At 46.0% G+C, this 18,957-nt stretch overlaps 1 protein-coding gene across 1 annotated transcript in view; it reads left to right on the top strand.

Annotated features, from left to right (window-relative positions):
- The first annotated feature begins 3,672 nt into the window (after nt 1–3,672).
- LOC125986116 (cadherin-12) overlaps nt 3,673–18,957 on the top strand; it is a 49,501-nt gene continuing 34,216 nt past the window's right edge. Inside the window, exons 1-2 of the mRNA XM_049749541.2 lie at nt 3,673–4,006; nt 16,231–16,649. Coding sequence (XP_049605498.1) covers nt 16,392–16,649 — 258 coding nt within the window. The 5' untranslated portion in view covers nt 3,673–4,006; nt 16,231–16,391. The remainder of the gene's footprint in view (nt 4,007–16,230; nt 16,650–18,957) is intronic.

The raw sequence follows: 18,957 nt of genomic DNA on the forward strand, positions 1-18,957 counted from the left end.
CCGATAAATATTTAACGTGTGCGCTCAACATTTTTATTGTCACGAGGTCAGGGCCGGCCTCTTCTTTGAAAAGATTCTCCCTTTAGTGACATCTAAAGTGCATTTGATAAGCCGACCAAAGCTGGACATTTGGCCCATAAATAAAACATAGTGTCAATTTCACAAAGAAAGCAATCCTAAGCTGCTCTGTGCTCGTCAAACTTGGAATAGTGCGAGGAAGTGACATTTCAAAGTGGCTTTTACTTTGGAAGGATGTCCTGCACGCAACATGCTAGAAATTAGCAATGGGCAATGGTTAGCACCTCAGGTTAGGAGTAGCAGTTAGTAGTTAGGAGGGTGCGGGTTCGATTTCACCTCCGGCCCTGGAGTTTGCATGTTCTCCCTGTGCCCGCGTGGGTTTTCTCCGGGCGCTCCGGTTTCCTCCCACATCCCAGTGCGACTGCGGATGGTTGTGACTTCACATAGTGCTTGACGAGCACGGAGAGGAGTCATATAGCTCCGGCAGCATTTGCTTCATTTCCAGCTCCTTCGTGAACAATAGGCTGGCAGCGAACCCGCCGTCGCCACCGAGCCATGTGGACCTGAAACGACAGCGTGTGATGGGTTGGGAGCGAAAATCCGTTTGTGTTTAAGCACATCTGCCGGTTGGCCGCATGCTGGGAATTCAGAGCATAATCGCCCCGCTAGTGCCATGGAGGGAGATAAATCCACGGTTGCTGGCAAGCGGCCGCCCCCTCTCGTAGGCACATCCAAGTTGGAACGTCGCCGGTGCCAATGGGACTGAGCGGGACGCTTCGCCCGGACACGCCGATAGAAAGACTGTTTGTGGCACACTTCCCGCGGGGAACGCCGAACCTGCATTCACACGTGCTGATTATCTTTTGCGTGCCTGTGAAAACGCCTCATGTAGGAATTCATCTTACACCTAAATTGGAATTTGGATTGGCAATCTGAATCTGATGAGAGGCCAAACAAGACCAGCTGAGATGGATTCAATTCCCTGAAAAAGAACGCGAATATTCAAGATTTAAAGAATTGAAAATGGATTGGTATGTGATTTTAAATCAGAATTTGTAAATTGAGAGGATTTTTTATTTACATGGACATTAAAATTTGAATATGTTAAGTTTTTTTTTTTTTTGTAAGGTGAGAAGCTCGGAGTAGAGCCGCTGCTCCTCCACGTTGAGAGGAGCCAGATGAGGTGGCTCGGGCATCTCATCAGGATGCCTCCTGGACACCTCCCTGGGGAGGTGTTCCGGGCATGTCCCGGTAGGAGACCCCGTGGACGACCCAGGACGCTCTGGAGAGACTATGTCTCTCAGCTGGCCTGGGAACATCTTGGGTTCCCCCGGGATGAGCTAGATGAAGTGGTTGGGGAGAGGGAAGTCTGGGAGTCCCTCCTAAAGCTGCTGCCCCCGCGACCCGACCCCGGATAAGCGGAAGAAAATGGATGGATGGAAGTTTTTGAATTTTAAAATGACTTCTTAAAATTACGTTTTAATCTTCCATTTGGAGTATAAAATTAAGATTTTCGACTTCAAAAGGAATTTGGAATTGAGCTGAATGCAAGCGGCCTCCAACTCGACACCTTGGCAACTCCCTCCCCCTTCCCCTGCGGGCAGTCCTCGTTCAATATGTCGCCTTGCGCCCACAGGCACAGCGCTCCGTCTGCACTGTACTTAATGTGTTTCCCAAATGCGGCACGCCGCGTGCACGCCGCCGCTGCCGCCCCGAAGCAATATGGCCTCATTTTGCCGGCCTTAGCTTAGGGCGTCGGCGCTGGTTGATTAGCCGCTGATCAAATTGGTACATCATCCAAAGTTTTGAGACGCAGCTTGGCCTCCACCTGCAGCAAACGTGACCTCATTTTGTGCGGCCGACAATTTAGACACTTTTTGCAGACAGGGCCTGATGGGACTCCAAATCAAATTTCCCCTTTTTTACTCCCCCTTCCTCCTCCCGCCGGGATGATATTTTTCATCCGTGAAATTACATTTTTCCGTCGGGTGTCTTAAATAGCGGTTGGCAATATTCGAGGAGCTTGATGAGGTGATCGTGCAACCTGCATCGTCACACTTGCTTCAATTAGCGGAAGTAGAGACCCTGCCATCGTATTTTTCGAACAATACGGCGGAGTGGATTACTTTCGCTCAGGGTGGGGTCTCCACGTCGACCCTTCAAATCTCCAAAGCTTCCTCTGGGACGAGTCGTGATGGTCGAGAGCTTCACGGTGCAGAGAGAGGAGGCACCCTGCCGATCGCATTAGCACCCCGCGGCCAAATTGGAGCTGCACCTGAGCCCCTTTCAAAAACACTGAAAAGCCCCACCTCAAGCCCCCAACCCACTCCCCCCCACCCTCACCCATCCATCTGATGTTTATTTCAGAGGACAAAGGAAAGCATCAATCGTTGACTTTCGAGATGAAAAATTTTGTTGGTATTGTGAATTGGATGGATGGATGGATGGATGGATGGATGGATGGATGGATGGATGGATGGATGGATGGATGGATGGATGGATGGATGGATGGATGGATGGATGGATGGATGGATGGATGGATGGATGGATCCATAAAATGTCAGTCAATCTCCGGCCTTGGACGCACGCCAACACGTTATTTTGCATTTATTTATACCGCAACGGCCTGGCCGGACTGACGCCTGACTACAAGCGTCAGTTCCACCTCTGGCTTAGCCTGGCCGTTGCCAAGAGGATTAAAAGCAGGAGTCCTCTCCTCTCAGCCATCTGGCCGAGCCTGATCCCGCCACCGCACGGCCACATTTAAATACAGCTTTCGGCGCCCTTTTTGGACCAACCGAGCGGCGGCCTTTTACGAGCGCTCGGCGCCAGACGCGGCCACGTTTGTATTTATTTTGTTTGTAATTGTGTCGGCGTTCTGCCGGCCGGGCTGCGAGGTGGAAATAGCATAACGAGGGCAAAGCGCCCTCATCTGTGCGCTTATTTGCCATCCGGGACGATGCCGGATGGCGTTCGGCGGAGCGCAGACCTCCAATAAAAAAAACTGCGGCGTTTTGCGATGTTATTAGAGCGCTCGTTTATTTGTTTTGCTTGTTCATTGCATAATCGGACGTTTGCTACTGAATGTAAAGGATATGTACGATTAAATAGTACAGACGCCATTAGGCCACCACAATCAGTTCTTTCGCTGGCTTTTGACAACAGAAATATTTTCCTTGACGCCTCAAATAAGAGAACGAAAACGCTAATGGCCGAGTAACCTTTTCCGCTGACTCACGTGCATTATGTCCAAATGGTCCTTTTTTAAAGTTTGGCCTTCTTTAGACAGCAAATCATTGATTATGATTAAGTATCGATGATGTCCTGGTTGGGTCCTTTTGGGACTTTGGCGAAGTTTGACTCGTCATTGACTCAGCGTCATTGCAAAACATCAATATTGTGTTATACTGCTGAACCATCATGTGCACTTTTTTTTAATTGTACTATATTGCCAAATCGATAAAAGACAAAGTCTCGATAGTAATATACGTAGTATATTGGCTTACATTTGAACCTAATTGCCTCTGTGTGCAGACAAAAGCTAATCGCCTAAAGGACCACTTGCAAGTCACTGGGGGTGGGTGTGTGTGCGCGCGCTTGGACCACTAAGCTGCATTGGAGGTGTGTGCATCTTCTTTTCTTGCTCTCTCCCTCTCTCTCTCTCTCCCCCACATGCACGCGCAGGCTCTCCGGCTCAGTCGTCGGTCTGCAGAGCGCGAGTGCAGCACGCCACTTAAATCTGCCCACGGCTCTCCAACACGCAGCCACACGTTGTGACAGTGGCGGTCGCGTCCACTGCGCGTGGAGTGTCCCCCCGGAGGAGAGAGCGTGAGAGCGGAGCGGTAGGACGACCAGGTTGGGAATTAAACAAGAAGAAGGAGAGCAAGGGACGAAGACGAGGAGGGGGAGGAGGACAAAACCTCAGCGGCCAGTTTTCGGAGGAGACTTTGCAGGACCAGCTCTTTGGAATTTACGTGCTCGTCAGGGGGTAAGTCAAGTGTGCCATTGTCCCCTCTGATGGTGAAGATAATCTTCCAGGCTTGAAATGGGGGGGAAATTGCTCCCTGGTCCGTCCACCTGCTTCCGATTAATTGAGCTGATTGGCTTGACCCCGTTTGTAGCAGGAGTGATGCAAGTGCTTTTGGCACTTTGATCCCAAACACCCGAGTGCGTGTGCGTCCGAGTGTGCGAGAGAGCTCAAAGTGCAGTCAGTTGCTGAGCTTCTAAAAAGCACACACGCCGCATCCAAACGATCTGCAGCGAGTGCTCCTCTCCTCGCCCGCTGCCGAGTGGACTGGGATTAGAGGCAACAATCCGAGCGGCTTGACTGAATCTGATTTGCAGAGAAACAAGGGATCACACATGCAAACTACTCCCCCCACCCGCTTGCCCACTCTGACCTCTCTCCTCTCCCTTCTGCAGAAAGCAGATGCTTATTTCAATGAGTCAGAATTCCCAGAGCCACATTGACTGGACTTTTGTCCATTTGACTGCTCCATCACTATGTGCACTTTGCAGCTCGATCTTGATGTTCTCCTTCCAGTTCCCGTCTAATGGATGCCAAGTTGCGCTCGTTGCGAGATGGGATGCAAGTCACTTGAAAGTCTTGCTGGCATTCCGCAGCAAACACCTGCTGGGGGGGAGAGAAGAGGGATGCACAGTGAGGCTACTGTGCGCAAAGCATCTTTCAAACGTAAAACCGATCTGACATTGCAAAAAAATAAATTCAAATGACTTTGGAGAATTCTGTTTGAAGCTAGGTTATAAAACTCTTCTATTTTTGACACACTTTTTTTAAAACGTCCTATTTAGAATATCTTCATGCATCAAGCAGTTCTACTATATTATTTGACTTAAGTCTCATTTTAAATCAGTTTTATTTTACATCATTAAGAATCAGGGACATACTTTGAAATCAATAAATTAGTATTCCTGAAAGATTTTAATATCTTCATACATCAAGCAGTTCTACTATATTATTTGACTTAAGTCTCATTTTAAATCATTTTTATTTTACAACATTAAGAATCAGGGACATACTTTGAAATCAATAAATTAATATTCCTGAAAGATTTTAGTGAAACATCAAAGACAGATGAGCAAGTTTGTCCTTTGTTTGTGCCGGCCCTTCATTGGTTGCAAGTTTCGTGTGATCTCCGCTTTGCTAAGCCTCCTCGCTTAGTCGATCGCGAGGGGCTTCTTTGCTCTCAAAAAAACATCCACGTTCCCCGTCGGGAGGCTTACGTGGAATCGATAGTACGGGAGGGTCTCCTTGGCCTTCGCTTCGGCGAGTCATCTTGCCCCCGAATGATGCCGAAGAACCTGGACCGCGTTAGCGCTCGACTGCTTTGTTGTTTTGCGTAACTTTGCTAACTTTCCAAGTCGCTGCAGTAGCAACATTAGCTTTTGTTGTTCAGCAAACACTTCAGCAGGAATTCAATTCAATGTGCTGCGATAAAAACTCAACGGGGCATCGGTTCTTTAGTACCTTTCAGTTTCTTGCTGTTGTTGTTATGACCTGAAAGCTAACGCGCCAACTTGGAGGCCTTTATTTCACTTTTGTCCTCAGCAAGTTCCATTCCCTCCCTCCTTTGCCTCGAGGTCGGTTATTGTCCATCTGCAAGGTGAAGCGCTTTCCAGTGACGTCTCAAGCCGAACCAAACAAGCCCGAACGGCGAATCTGACCTTGCATCAAATATTTTTATTCTATTTTGGATATTAAAAACACAATTCAACACACGTGAAAAGAGGACCCCCACAAGATGTTCCCGCTCGGGGCCATCTGATGTCCTTTCCCTGGCCCTGACTGAAGGTTGTTGCTTGGCTCCCAATTCACGTTTGTGTTTAATTTTCACCGGAGCGGCTTAGAGTCGACGGATTGTCATTCCCGCTCGGTCTACTTTCAAAACCCCCTCACCCCGCCGAGGCGGCGTGCGGAAGCCCCCCCTGCGGTGGCCGTGCTGCGCTTTGGAAAGAAACGTGGGAAGGATGCAGTTACCTGGAGACGCGCCCTCTTTCCCAACGCCGCAAAAGACTCGGGCTGAGGACGAGCTGCTTGTTTGCCGCTTGAAGATCAATTTTCAGAAGAGGCGTCACACGTTTGGCCAATTCATTCGGCTTTTATTGGCTTGAAATGACTTTGGCAATGTGGACGCTTCAAAGGCAGCGTTTGTTGCCTTGCTTTATAGAGAATTTTTTTTTTCCCGTCTTCTCTAACAAAGTCGTTATTTGAAAAACAGCCCAAAGAGAGTATTTTGCTTGACGTCCCTTGTGAGAATTCTACCACAAATTCTCCAGCACAGGCCGCGCAAGAGATTCTTCATCTGGTTTTTCTTCTCAGCCACTAATGAACTTGTAAGGAGGCTCCATCTTCCCCTTTAACGAGTCAGCCACACTGCAGTCAACACTTGCGGCCGCCCGCTTCCCCTCCGTGTCAAAGATTTGCTGTCACCCACGTGAAGGACTTTTAGTCCAGGCGGCCAGCTGGTCGTCTCCGATGACGGGGCATTCATTAGATTTCATTAGAGGCGGCATAGCTATCAAAATCAAGGCCCGGGGGCCAGATACGGCCCGCCACATAATTTTAGGTGGCCCGCGAAGACAAATTGCGCATCAAATTCAATTCCAAAATGTCTAATTGTTTTCACTTAAATATAGCGATATTGTTAGCCATTTTTATTACTAGATTTTTTTTAAAATAATTTTTATTTTCAAATATTTCATTTCAATATTTAATTTTTCAATATTTGAACAGGTTTTTTTAGTCTCTGTTTTGAAAATTAGGATATACATGTACAATACATATACGGTTTTTTTTGGGTTGACAATTTTAATGGCCCTTTGAAGCAAACTATGATGCGGCCCACGACAAAAATAAGTTTGACACCCCTGCTGCAGCAACTTAACGCAATTAATTATGAACAATAACAATTAATGAACGCTGTCACCGGTGATGTGTTGTTTTTTTGGAAGGGACACAATATGATTGGCTGATTAATCAAGGAGCCTCTTTAAAGTCCTCCAATTAAGAAGGGAAGGGTGAGCAAGTGAGGGAAGTGAAACAGATACTGTGAAGAAAACAATGCTGTTTTTATTTGCTCAAGTCATTTAAAAGCTTGTTTTAAGGCTCTAATTTTAATCCTGTAATCTTTTTGCTCACAGTGAGAGCTTCACAAATATCTGCCGAGATTCAAAGTAATCAGAAAAGCAAATAAATATCATGTCCTCCAATTTTTTACGTTGATGCTTGGCACAAAAGTTAAACTGTAATAGAGTCGACTTTCATTTGAACTCCGAGTTATTTTCAAACTGACTTTTTGCCACCTGTTGGATTTTCTTAGTTTTTTTTGCCGCGGGCACCAAACCTTTCATAATCTCAGCAAGCAAAGCGGTAAAGACGATGCATTAGCGCCCGTCCGAGTCTCGCACGGGTCCCTCCCATTCATCACGACGCCGATGGCGAAAGCGTACACTTGACCTTGAGGAAGATGCCTCGCCTTGGCCTTGTGTCAAGATGATTTCTTAGTCTATTTAACAGAAGCAACGCCATGCTTTATCACTTCCACTGCTTTTCTTGTCGTCAACACTGCCGGCGTGGGTTTACATTATGTGCAAAAAGGAGAAACAGATGATGGCCGCCCCCCCCCCTCCCGAAAGCCCACTACCCCGCAGCCCCCGACCATGACATTTTATGTGAAGCATTTGTTGTTGCAAGATAAGCTTGAGTGAAGACTGAGGCGAGTGTCTCTTTGTCCTTCTGCTCTCACTTCAGGCTGAAAACAACACATCGCTCGCCTCTTTGTTTTCATTATTATTATTATCATTAACAGCTCTGGGGTACTCGTTGTTTTTTTTTTTTTTTTTCAATCATTTATTTTCTAGCTCATTATTTTGTTATAAAGGCCTGGGGCGTTATGGCATACTTAAGAAAGTTAAATCTGCAATCAAAACATGTTATTTAAACGGACAAGCAACTTAAGTATCGGCGGCGAGTATCGATTGATACCAAAAACTGAGTGGATGTTCCCCATTGGACGGCAAACGGCGTGTGATAGCAAAAAGAGAAGAAAGGACACAAATAAGTGACACACCGCGTTATCTGGATATGAGCATGAATTTCATAATTAACACGCACTCGGGGGAAATCAGCGTCGGCGGGAACGTGACGACGTCTCATGGTGGCGGCTCATTGAGTCTTAATCATTTGCAGCACTTCAAGAGACGTTGACCGTTATTTTCATAAATGGCCGACTAACACTTACACATCCAGATGCTATGCAATGAGTTGTTGCTTACTAAAAACTACAAATTTGTTGTTGTGGCTTTGCAAGAAATGGCTTGTGATTAGCTGAAATATTCTTCTAAAGAGGAAAATGACAATTATTTTTCATTGAAGCGCTAATCTACTACAAAGGGCTGATGACCAAGGTCGGCTTGTTTCCTTTTATTTGAAAGCGCTGTGATATTTTTTTTGAATTCCTGCAGGAAACGTTTGATCGCTACGGTGGTGCGGAGTTATTTATCAGCCTCCTCACGCTTTCTGACAAGACGTTTGAGCCGACTGGATAGATAGGAGGCTAATTGGCACTTGGCCGTCAAGGTGGGGTTGCTATAGGTTAGCGGCGAGGTTTCTGTTGAGGTGAGAGTGACAACGCTTCAACTTCAAACTCTCCAGTTTTACTTTTGGATGAATCCTCTCCATTTTAACACATATTTGAGAACAGCAGTACAGAACAATAGAAAACTGCATAAAAAAAAAGTCTGTTCCCACCCGTTTCCATAACTCAAGCTGAGCGACGGCACAACAATAAGCAAGTATGTCAAAGTGGCAGACGTGTTTAATTTTCACCTGTCACTAAATTAATGTCGATGGCGGCCGACGGCGTCTGTCGGCGGCAAAGCGGGAGCTCGCTTAGCGCGCACATCATCTTTGCTAATCGGAGAGGAAGAGGCGTCAGACACGTTTACGTCACATGTATGTTAGCCGTGTTTTCATCATAAACACGCCTGGGTGGAAATCCAGGCATGTTGTCGGATCATCATGTCGGATTTGCGTCACAGCATCTTTTATTTACTTTTTTTTTTTTTACAAAACAGTCTTGGGTGCCGATTTGAGCTCATAGCTTAAGTGTCCTTATTTGTCCCCTGGATGCTAGAATGAACATGTCTTGAAAAGACATCTGTAACAAATGAAACGATCAATACGAAGTGGCCATCAATGTTCAAACGGTCAGCTAATAGATATTTCATAAGTATGACGTAACAGTGACTCACAATCAAGTGACATACTTTTTTTTTTTTTTTCGCCCTCCAGCCAGCTAATGGAGGGTTTTAAATTTTTCATTTTGGTTGCTCAGCTTGGCGGCATTACGAGTAGATTGATGAACCCCCTCTAAATAATCTAAATGACCGTGAAGCGGACATACGTGTTTTTGTGCGCGTGGAAATCAGTCAGCGCTAATGTGCAGAAAGGCGCTCATTGATTGAGCCGACATGCCGAGCCGATGATGATGTTGTTTTGCTCGGAGCGCTCCTCCACCTGAGCGGGGGCCCCACTTGTGCATGCGGCGGCACGGTGCGCTATCGACCTAGCGAGACAGAGCCATTACAGAAAAGACTAATTCTTAATCTTGGATATTGCTTTCTCATTACTCTGCCTCCCTCTGGCCTCTGGCGCGATAACTGCTTGATTAGGGCAGTTATGTCGCCAGGGAGCCCGAAAGAGCGCACCTTTTAATATTAGCCGTCTGACTGATGGCCACGCCGCCGTTCCGGGCTAATAACGGCGAAGAGGCGACCTGCTTGCTTGACCTTTGGTGACGACATCAGCATCCTCCAATATTAATCGATAGGTGCCGATAAATAATTCAGCCCAACTGCACCGATATGGAAATTCAACACTTGTTATTGTTTAAATTAAAAAAAAAAATGTCTTCAAATATCCATAAAGTCTTATTGGTATGTCAACTGCCATGTAAGGGCAAGTTATGAGTAAATTTTGATAAGATGGTCGTGAATATGATCCGATGCAAACGACCAGGATAACGATGACAACACAATCATTAAAAAAAAAAAAATTCCAACGTCAATTTAAGGAATAACCAATCAATTTGGCACAGTGGCAGAATGGTTAGCATGTCGTTGTTAGCATGGTTTGTATATATATTTGATTATACAGTATTGTGTTGGATTCTTAAACTTGTTATCCAAATTTTCTGGAGAAAAACAATCTTATTAAAATGCTAAATGAAATGTTGCAGAAGGGAAACTGCTAGCGGGTTGGACTACACTTGGTTAAAGTTGAGGGCAGGAGGAAGAAAATTCAATAAAAATGTAAAAGCGACAATCGAACATTAGGCCATCACCTTCCATATTACAACGGCAGCTTGTTGTTTACGTGAAAGCGTGTCGGGAGGAAACCCGAATGAGTCACGCGCGGCGTGGGCGGCCCCGCGTCGGCAAAAGCAGCAGTCAGGCCGAGCTCTCACGCTGGGGAGCGTCGGCAGATAAGAAAACATCTGACAACTTACAAGGAAAGCCAATTCCGACATTTGCCTCATCCCAACTTGCTGTTGAATTTTGAGGCAGCTGAGACGACGCAGAAGTGAAATGAAAGATGTTGCGTGGCGGCGGCGGTTGGAGCGTGGAGTGACCGCAGAATGCGGCCTCGGGGCGAGCGTATTGTTATTAGCGTGTTATTACACTACAGTGCACGTGGCTGGCAGACATTACTGTAGCCTAATGTGCGTTAACATAGCTGCAGAATATTTTAGACTCCCCCACGTGCAATAATGTGCACCCCCTCTCAAAAAACAAACTGCAAAATATAATATTTAAAGCAGCGGGAGAACCAGGTGCATTCACCCCATATGAACCTCCTTTCCTTTCTTTTTCTTCGGATTGCATTTTTTTTTTTTTTTTTTTTGCTCACTGACGCTGCAAAAGCTGTTTAATGAAGTGATTTCTAAAGCGCTTGGTCAGGACGCTTCAAATGTTTCTAAGGCTGATGAGTCCACTTTTCTCATTTTCACTTTGAGAATTGCAGCTGCCCTGTGACTTTGCACATTTGTTGATATCTATCTGTTTTATTTAGGCTTTGGGCTTTTAGTTTTAGGATCGGGGGTTGCTCTAGGGGGTTAAATTTAGGCTTGGTGCTTTTGCTGGCGGACTTTTGTTGCATTGGCGTTCTGTAAGAATTGCGCGTAGTATATATCGACTCGAAGGAACTATTCACGGTGCAGCCTGTGCACTTAATGCGAAATCTATGAGAATTTAAGAGCATACAACATCGCTCAATCACTCGGCGGGAAGCGGAATTATCGTGGCCCGGTCGAGCCCTTAACGGCGTCGCCGGCTCGCGACTCCCTCGGCGCTTCGGCGGATGCGATCAAAACACAATAACTGTGAGCGATAAATGGGGCGCATGTGCGTCATGGCTGTTGGATTCCATTCCAAACTTCCAATTGTCATAAAATAGCTCCTATTGTGACCCACTTGTGAAAAATCCAAACAAATTCATGAAACGAGTCCATTCTTCATAATTTCAAGCTTTGCTTTCCAGGAATGATTGATTATTATTCAAAAAAAAAAAAAAAATGACTGCACATTTATTCTACTATTCAAAATGGAATACGAGTGAATTTGTGATTGTGAAAGCGCTTGAATATTCTCCTTTTCATGTCCACTACTGAAGCCATTTGAGGCTTTAAATAATTAAGCAGAGCTCTGGGCAAGGCACTGATTCACATGATTAATTCTCAATGCTTATTGGACCACAGCGAGCGGCTCTCCAGCATCATCACTATCAACAATGCACACACGATATGGTAGAATCATTCTGAAACGTGAATATTTGGCGTATGACGCACCCACCTGATGTGCGCTTCAGATCTACATAGGCCCGACACCTCCTCAAGCCATAATTGTGCCACTAAATCTTCCTTTATGTTGCGGCAACCACTGCGACGGGAAATATATTTAATTAGCCTCCAGTGGGGAAAATGCGAGAAAAAAAAAAGGGGGGAAAAAACCTAGCAGCGGTTGTCAGTCTCTTATCGGCTACTTGAGGCGGCGCTGATGCGCAGAGGAGATGAAAAAGGCTGCTAAGCAAAGCCAACGGAAGACGCTTGGTGGCAATAAAAAACGGCGCGCTGTCTCGACCGTGACCAAAACACTTGGCGGTAAAATAATGACACAAAAGAATAAGTTTGTTGAGAAGAGGGAAAGTACCGTATTTTCCGCACTATAAGGCACACCGGATTATAAGGCGCACCTTCAACGAGTGGCCCATTTTAAAACTTTGTCCATATATAAGGCGCACTGGATTATAAGGCGCACCTTCAATGAATTTTAAAACTTTGTCCATATATAAGATATATACATTTGGCCCGCGAGCCAGACTTTGGACACGCCTGCTGTAGTGGCTCAATATTGGTCCATATATAAGGCGCACCTGATTATAAGGCGCATTGTTGGAGGTTTTTAGGTGCGCCTTATAGTGCGGAAAATACGGTAGATGTTTTTTTTTCACTATTATTGCCGCCAAATTTTCGGCAAACTCGGCCTAAGCCATTTGACAGATTTGAGGCAGATGGATGGTACTCGATTTTTCTTTCATTTTTAAACAATTTGATGAATAATGTTCACTTAGTTTTTTTATATTTTTTGACGGCACCATGGATTTATGCTGAAGCAGCTTCCAACAATGCCAAGGACGTCAACACAACAACTTTTTTTTTCCTGTCTATGCGCAAATCATAGAGTAGACTTAATTTCCTTGCCATTGTTGTTTTCTTCTTTGCAGAATGAAAAACTAGTAAACTTCGTCTTTGCGGCGTATTTCTACAAGCTCCAGTGCAAAGAAGTCGTCTTGCACTCATGTTTAATCAACGCATCTTTTCTCTCACCGCTAAGTCAACACGACGCACATTCTTTAGCTCGCATTTCCGAAAGAGAGGGGAAAAGCAAGAGAGGCCGAGGAACACGTCTCAATTGCGCAACCGTTCCTGCGTGGCGCCGGGAGCTTCCTCCTGCTGGAGAAAAGGGACACTTGCCATTTGCATTTAGATGAGCATGGTAATAGAAAAAGCACAGTGATGAATCTTGTGCCCGAGACAGGCTAATGTGCTTGTATTGGGAAGAAAAATGCAGAATTAAACACTCTGGAGTGAAACGGGATGAAAGCAACACGTGTGTTGACCAACCTCTCCTAAGAAAAGATATCGGTGATTTTCAAATTTCAGGATTTTTTATGAGTGACAGTTAGAGTGAGTGTTTAATTATTTACAAGGTTTTAATTTACGACTCGCATGTAGAAGGGAAACCAAGTCATGGTTGCTCGTTGACGTCTGATTGAAATGAATTGTGACGCCTCGTCAGCGCGCCGGCTTGATTTTCTTCCGCCGCGAAACGAGGTTTGGGATGTATCATTTGGACCCGACCCCCCTCCCCTAATTTATCGCCATCTGCTCAACCGGGCTGTAAATCCAGGCGCCGACTGATTCCCTCACCAACGTTTTATCTGCTAACATTTAGCAACGTCTAATTAAGAGAAAAACGTGGAAGCAGCGATGCAGCAGTAATGGCGGTCATAATAGTCGCCATCTTCTGCGTGTGTGTGCGAGTGTGTGTGTTATTATTCAATGGAGCTAATGAGAGGATGACAACAGTCGTAACGGTTGATGTGATTAAAGAGACGATGCAACATCAACAGTTTGCTAATAAAGGTTTTCAAGGTCACCTTGTCGAATTGATCAAGTATGCTAACAGGAAGTTGACGACGGTTCTCAAACGCTTCATCGTGACTTTACCTCAGGTTTTCCTGTCGCGGCAAATATAAAAAATAAAACTGCGCCGATGCCATTTGACTTTTACACCGAGACTATTTTTTGTGGCTTTAAACTTTGCATTTGCCATTGTTGCAAATGTCAGCCGCTATCTGCCAAGTTACAAGCGCTTCGCTTCCTTTCCGTCACTTTAATGACACGCAGCAACGGGGGGGCCGCGAATTCCATCCACGGGTATCTTTCCTTTGCTCAAACCCGAGCGGCGGGGTCGCTGCCGCCTCAGGGGTTAGCGAGTCAAGCTGGCAAGCTTTTATTGAACGCACATTCACTCGGGCAGGATCGGTGGAGAACAGCGGGAGCCGGCCGGCACCTTCACCCATTATCAGTCCATTACATCGATGTCTCCGTGAGGGTCACAACCACACGCTGCTACTGCTGCTGGTGTGTATGTAACCCTTCTCAGGTATGAGAATATGCAACTACTGAGTGATGCAAATCAAAGATATTCACACAGACTTTCAAGAAGTGAAGAGCAGTGCAGTTGCGATCCATTCAATATCCCGAGAGAGTGAAGATCGGATAAATGTACTCCTGCCGTATTTAATCGGCATAAGGAAAAATATATTTTCCAGAAATATGTTATGAATTCCCCTTCAGATTTTTCCATGTTCTTGAGGATTGAAACGATCTATTTTTGTTGACACAATCGTGTTGAGACAGGAACAGAATGTTCGCGATAATAACTCCATCTTTTTGAAAGATCATATTCTATCCGCTAATTGGCGCAAGCTAGTCCAGCAGAACCGGTCTCAAATCTGTTATTCGGGATCGCACCCTGCTTCTTTTGCCAACTCCCCCGTGACCCTGAACGGCGTAAGCGCTAAGAAACGAATAATTGGATGTTGAGAATCAGATTTAAACGGCGCGTTCATGATTGTGTTAGCATGTCGTGACCGCGGCGGCGTCCTCCTAGCATAAACACTCTTGGCAGGAGACGCCGGCTGCCATGTGTCCATTGGAGTGTGTGTGTTGGCTCACTCTCATAATGAACCTTATGAAAAGATGAGGACGTTCCAGGTCTTTCAAAGTTCTGGCCTCCACTTGACTAAGCTGGACCGCTAGACGACAAATAAATCCCACGCCGCATGACTTGAAATAATCGTCTAAGACTTGGATGATGATGGCTCTCTCTTATATGATCCTGAATCAAGGTGCCATGGAAGCACAAACCCGTCAAACACTGGTGAACTAGAACTGAGATGACAAGGCAGCAGATCAGAAGACACAAACTCAGTCTGGTGGATAGATGAGGCTCAGAAGGATAGTTGAGTCTGGCATCTTAAAAAAAACACTTCCCACAACACCAAGATGACTCATGTTATGGTATTCACGTTTGTATTGCTTTCCACCGCCTGCCGGGCAACACGCAAGAGAGCATCGCTAACGCTACGACACGTCGGCCGTCAGTCGAAGCGTGTTGTGCTAGCGTTGCTACTTTTCATTAGCTCGCTTCTACCTTGGTGCTTTCCTCCCACTCTTTCCCCTCAAGGCCTCACTGATATTAAAGTCTTCTCAGGCTTCCACGCTGCACCCACTGCATCTTTTGCTCTCATGTCGTGCAGCATTGTTTGAAGCGTTTTTAGAAACGGAAAATTTTCAAACACGACAAGAAAAACATCTAGAAACGCAATATTGAATGTCGTCACAAGCTTTATACATTTTAAATGACCTTTGAAATTCTGTGAACAGTGGGGTTTGAATAAATGTCACGTTCTTGGCGAGCGGAATGAAATGCAAAGTTCCGTGGCGTTTCCGAACGATCCACGTTATCCACCAAGAATTGAAAGCGACGTGCGAGACCGACAACGATGATACGTCGTCAGCGACGGGTCAGAGCGCTCGACCGCCAGCCCGACACATGCTAATGAACTTAGCCCATCAAATAAGCACCGAGCTCTCTCGGGGCACTCGCGTTTTGCAGGGGTTGCCGGAACAGTCATTTTAAATTATGGCTGAACAAAATGAGGAAGGACCTGCGGGAGAGCTGCGTCTGACCCGAGTCGAGCAAAACCTCTTCGGTAAAACTTTTGGTGCTCATTCTTGACTTTTTCGATAATGCAGTGTGAAGACGAATCGGTGGGGGCGAGTGGGTGAGCTAAGCTAAAAATCCGCTGCCGAAGTCGATGTTGCGGTCGGCATAATTAATCAAAGACAATCAAGTCAACGAGGGCTCCGCTCATGAAATTACAGGCTCGCCCTCTTGCGCTGCTGATTAGGAGATGAACAACAACAAAACCAGATGATGTCATAAGACCACGACATGCTCATGAAGCATAACCGCAGAGGTTTTTCTGGGGTCACAAACTACATGCAGCTCTGCTTACCATGTCTGCATGAAATTGAATGACATCTAACTTCTGCATTTCAGGTGATGACGTTCTGAAGAGCGCCGATTCCTGAGCGCCCTTCCTGGCTCCGCCCGTTGGCTACCGCCGTCCCAACTCTGTCCTCGCCAAAGTGTTTTCACCGTGGCTCAGCTCTCGCCCCCGTGCCACTTCAACTTTGAGAGCTGACCCTCAAAGACCGCCAATGCTAGCAAGGAACTGCCTGCTGCTGTTCCTTTGGTATCACCTCCAGGAAGGCTCGGCCTCGCCGCCACCCACCATAGGGCCGCCCTCCTCGCCATCGAGACCTGGCAGGATGGCGGGGAGGGTGCGCACCAGGAGCTCGCTGGGCTCCGTCAGGAATGGCCCGGCAGGGTTCCAACGAGTTAAGAGGGGCTGGGTGTGGAACCAGTTCTTTGTGCTGGAGGAGTACATGGGCTCTGACCCGCAGTATGTGGGCAAGGTAAGTTTAAAACCAAAACATTTGCAATATTTTGCCATGTTGTTTAATTTGTTGCTATCATGTCACACCCAAAACGGATCAGGATTTATTGATCCGACTGCTTGGTCTTAAAATCGCTCAGTTACCTCACAATTCAGTACATCCAGTCCTCTTTCAAACTGGTGTTGAAGAACTTCAGATACCCTAACCTTGATCCCATCAAGCATAAAAGTAGATCACTAATGGCGAACCGTCATAAGGCACTCACGCGAACTTCACTTTTGCTTGACGATCACCGTCTGCTCTATGAAAAGCAAGCTGAGACGAGAGTGGGCCTTAACGACGTTGATGGTGGCGCAAGCTAGAAGGATAAAAGCCGCAGAGATGAAACCCGATGAGGGTGAGGGCAGGGTGACACCATCTTAGATGCAGTTATCAAGTTGACTTGAAAGGGCAGAAAAGATCACAGAACTACTTTCAAAAGAACATAAATGAACCCAAGTGGACCACCGGCTGAGCCGCCAGCATTAAAGGAGCTATTAGAAGGTATTCTGAGTCCAGGCTGAAAAGTGTGATTTCCACTCGACAAACTCGACAGTGTGTCTTTGTGTGTGTTTGGGAAAGCAGGAGCAAACGAAGAAACAATTAGCAAGCTAATTGGCATCATCATTTCTAGCTGCCTGCTAATTTGATTGAGACAAAGCAGCACATTTTCTCTCACCAATGAGCTTTCTAACGATTACGTACTTAAACCACAGTAATGGTGTCGCGGGGGCTCGTCGTCTTTCCCTGCTGTTGTTTGATTAGCATTCTTAGCATTTAGCATTTATAGATTTTCGCATCAACGATGGAAATTGACCTCTGCGGCCGCGTTTGCTACACAACCGATTTTACAATGACTGGTATATTTCAAAGGCGGAATCCTGATCCAGCTCTGGAATTGCGATGGATTGTGGCATCCGGGTGTGCCTTTATGTTGATGCATGTTTAATGAGATGCACTGATTTGGTCTCCATCCTCTGCTGCTGTTGTTATTGCACTGCTTTGTTTGTATCTCGTCAGCCATTAAGATGCATAAGTATAGCATCTCCAGCTGTGTGTGTGTGTGTGTGTGTGTGTATGTGAGGGATATTTACCATGTCAGTCCGCTGAGCACCTGGCACGCGCTTCAACAGCACTCGCAGTCTCCTCGGTCGTCTTGTATTAATTTACAGTTTACGTACCCTTTGGGCTGCTCCATAAAAGTCAACGATTTGCGTCGCGGAGTGGACGTGCGGCCGAGTTAAATTCTATTTTGTTCCCCGTATCGCTGACATTATTTTCTGCTTGGTCAGTGCGCGTGCACACACACATACACACACACAGGCATGCGAGGAGAGCCAACTAAATATTGTAAATATTGATTTACTTGAGGTAGAATTGAAACGGTAAAAGGCTCTTTTGAGTAGTGCCGTTTCTCAATCGTCTCCAGGTAGAACTGTGAAATTATCGTTTGTATTGACCACGATTTTGCCGGAACAGGAAACTCTTTCAAACCTTTTCAGAAATAACTTTTGTCCTTTGAGGTGGGAAAACGTTGCAATTTTCACAGGGGCAACAAAGTGGCAGATTGATTGAGGAACATTGTGTCGACGCGATGCTACCAGTGGATACTTCTGCGCCCTTTGCCCCCTGTGTGGAGTGTACGGATAATAAGAGAAACCGCCAAATGCCGTCTGTTCGACGTTGAATGGGCGAGCGTGAGGAAAGCCGCCGCTCTCTCCGTGAATGTAGTTACACTCAAGTGGCAACAAGCCAAGTGCCGTTTTCATCTTAATTTAGCACATTAATAATTACTAATATGTTTGCAACGAGAACAGCCGCCACTAAACGGAAAGGCAAACAAGCCGCAGATGCTGCTAATTGTCCTCGCCGCTCACCAAGGTGCAAATAAAGGTGCGCTGCCGCCGGTGTCGTCTTTACCGGGAACACACACGGTCTTATTAAAGTCATCAAGCATGTTTTACATGCGGCCTCATCTCACCGCATCCAGAGAGGCTTTGCCACCATGTTAAGTCTTGGGAAATGTTATGAAAAATTTATTTTTAAAAGTTGGGGCATAGCCGTGGAAAAGGACTACCGTAAATTTCGGACTATAAGCCGCAACTTTTTTTTTGTAAATCTTGAACCCTGAATCACGAGTTTTATCTGGTGCGGCTTATCGTCCGGTGCGGCTTATAGTCTGAAAATTACGGTAAGATCTGCTTCAAAAAGGGAAGGAATGCGAGTAGTTAGAGTTTGCCCCTAATTTTTTTTTTTTAAATTGCCTACTAATCGTTGAAATCAGCGG

Source organism: Syngnathus scovelli, chromosome 18 (assembly GCF_024217435.2).
Source record: "Syngnathus scovelli strain Florida chromosome 18, RoL_Ssco_1.2, whole genome shotgun sequence".
Lineage (NCBI taxonomy): Eukaryota > Metazoa > Chordata > Actinopteri > Syngnathiformes > Syngnathidae > Syngnathus > Syngnathus scovelli.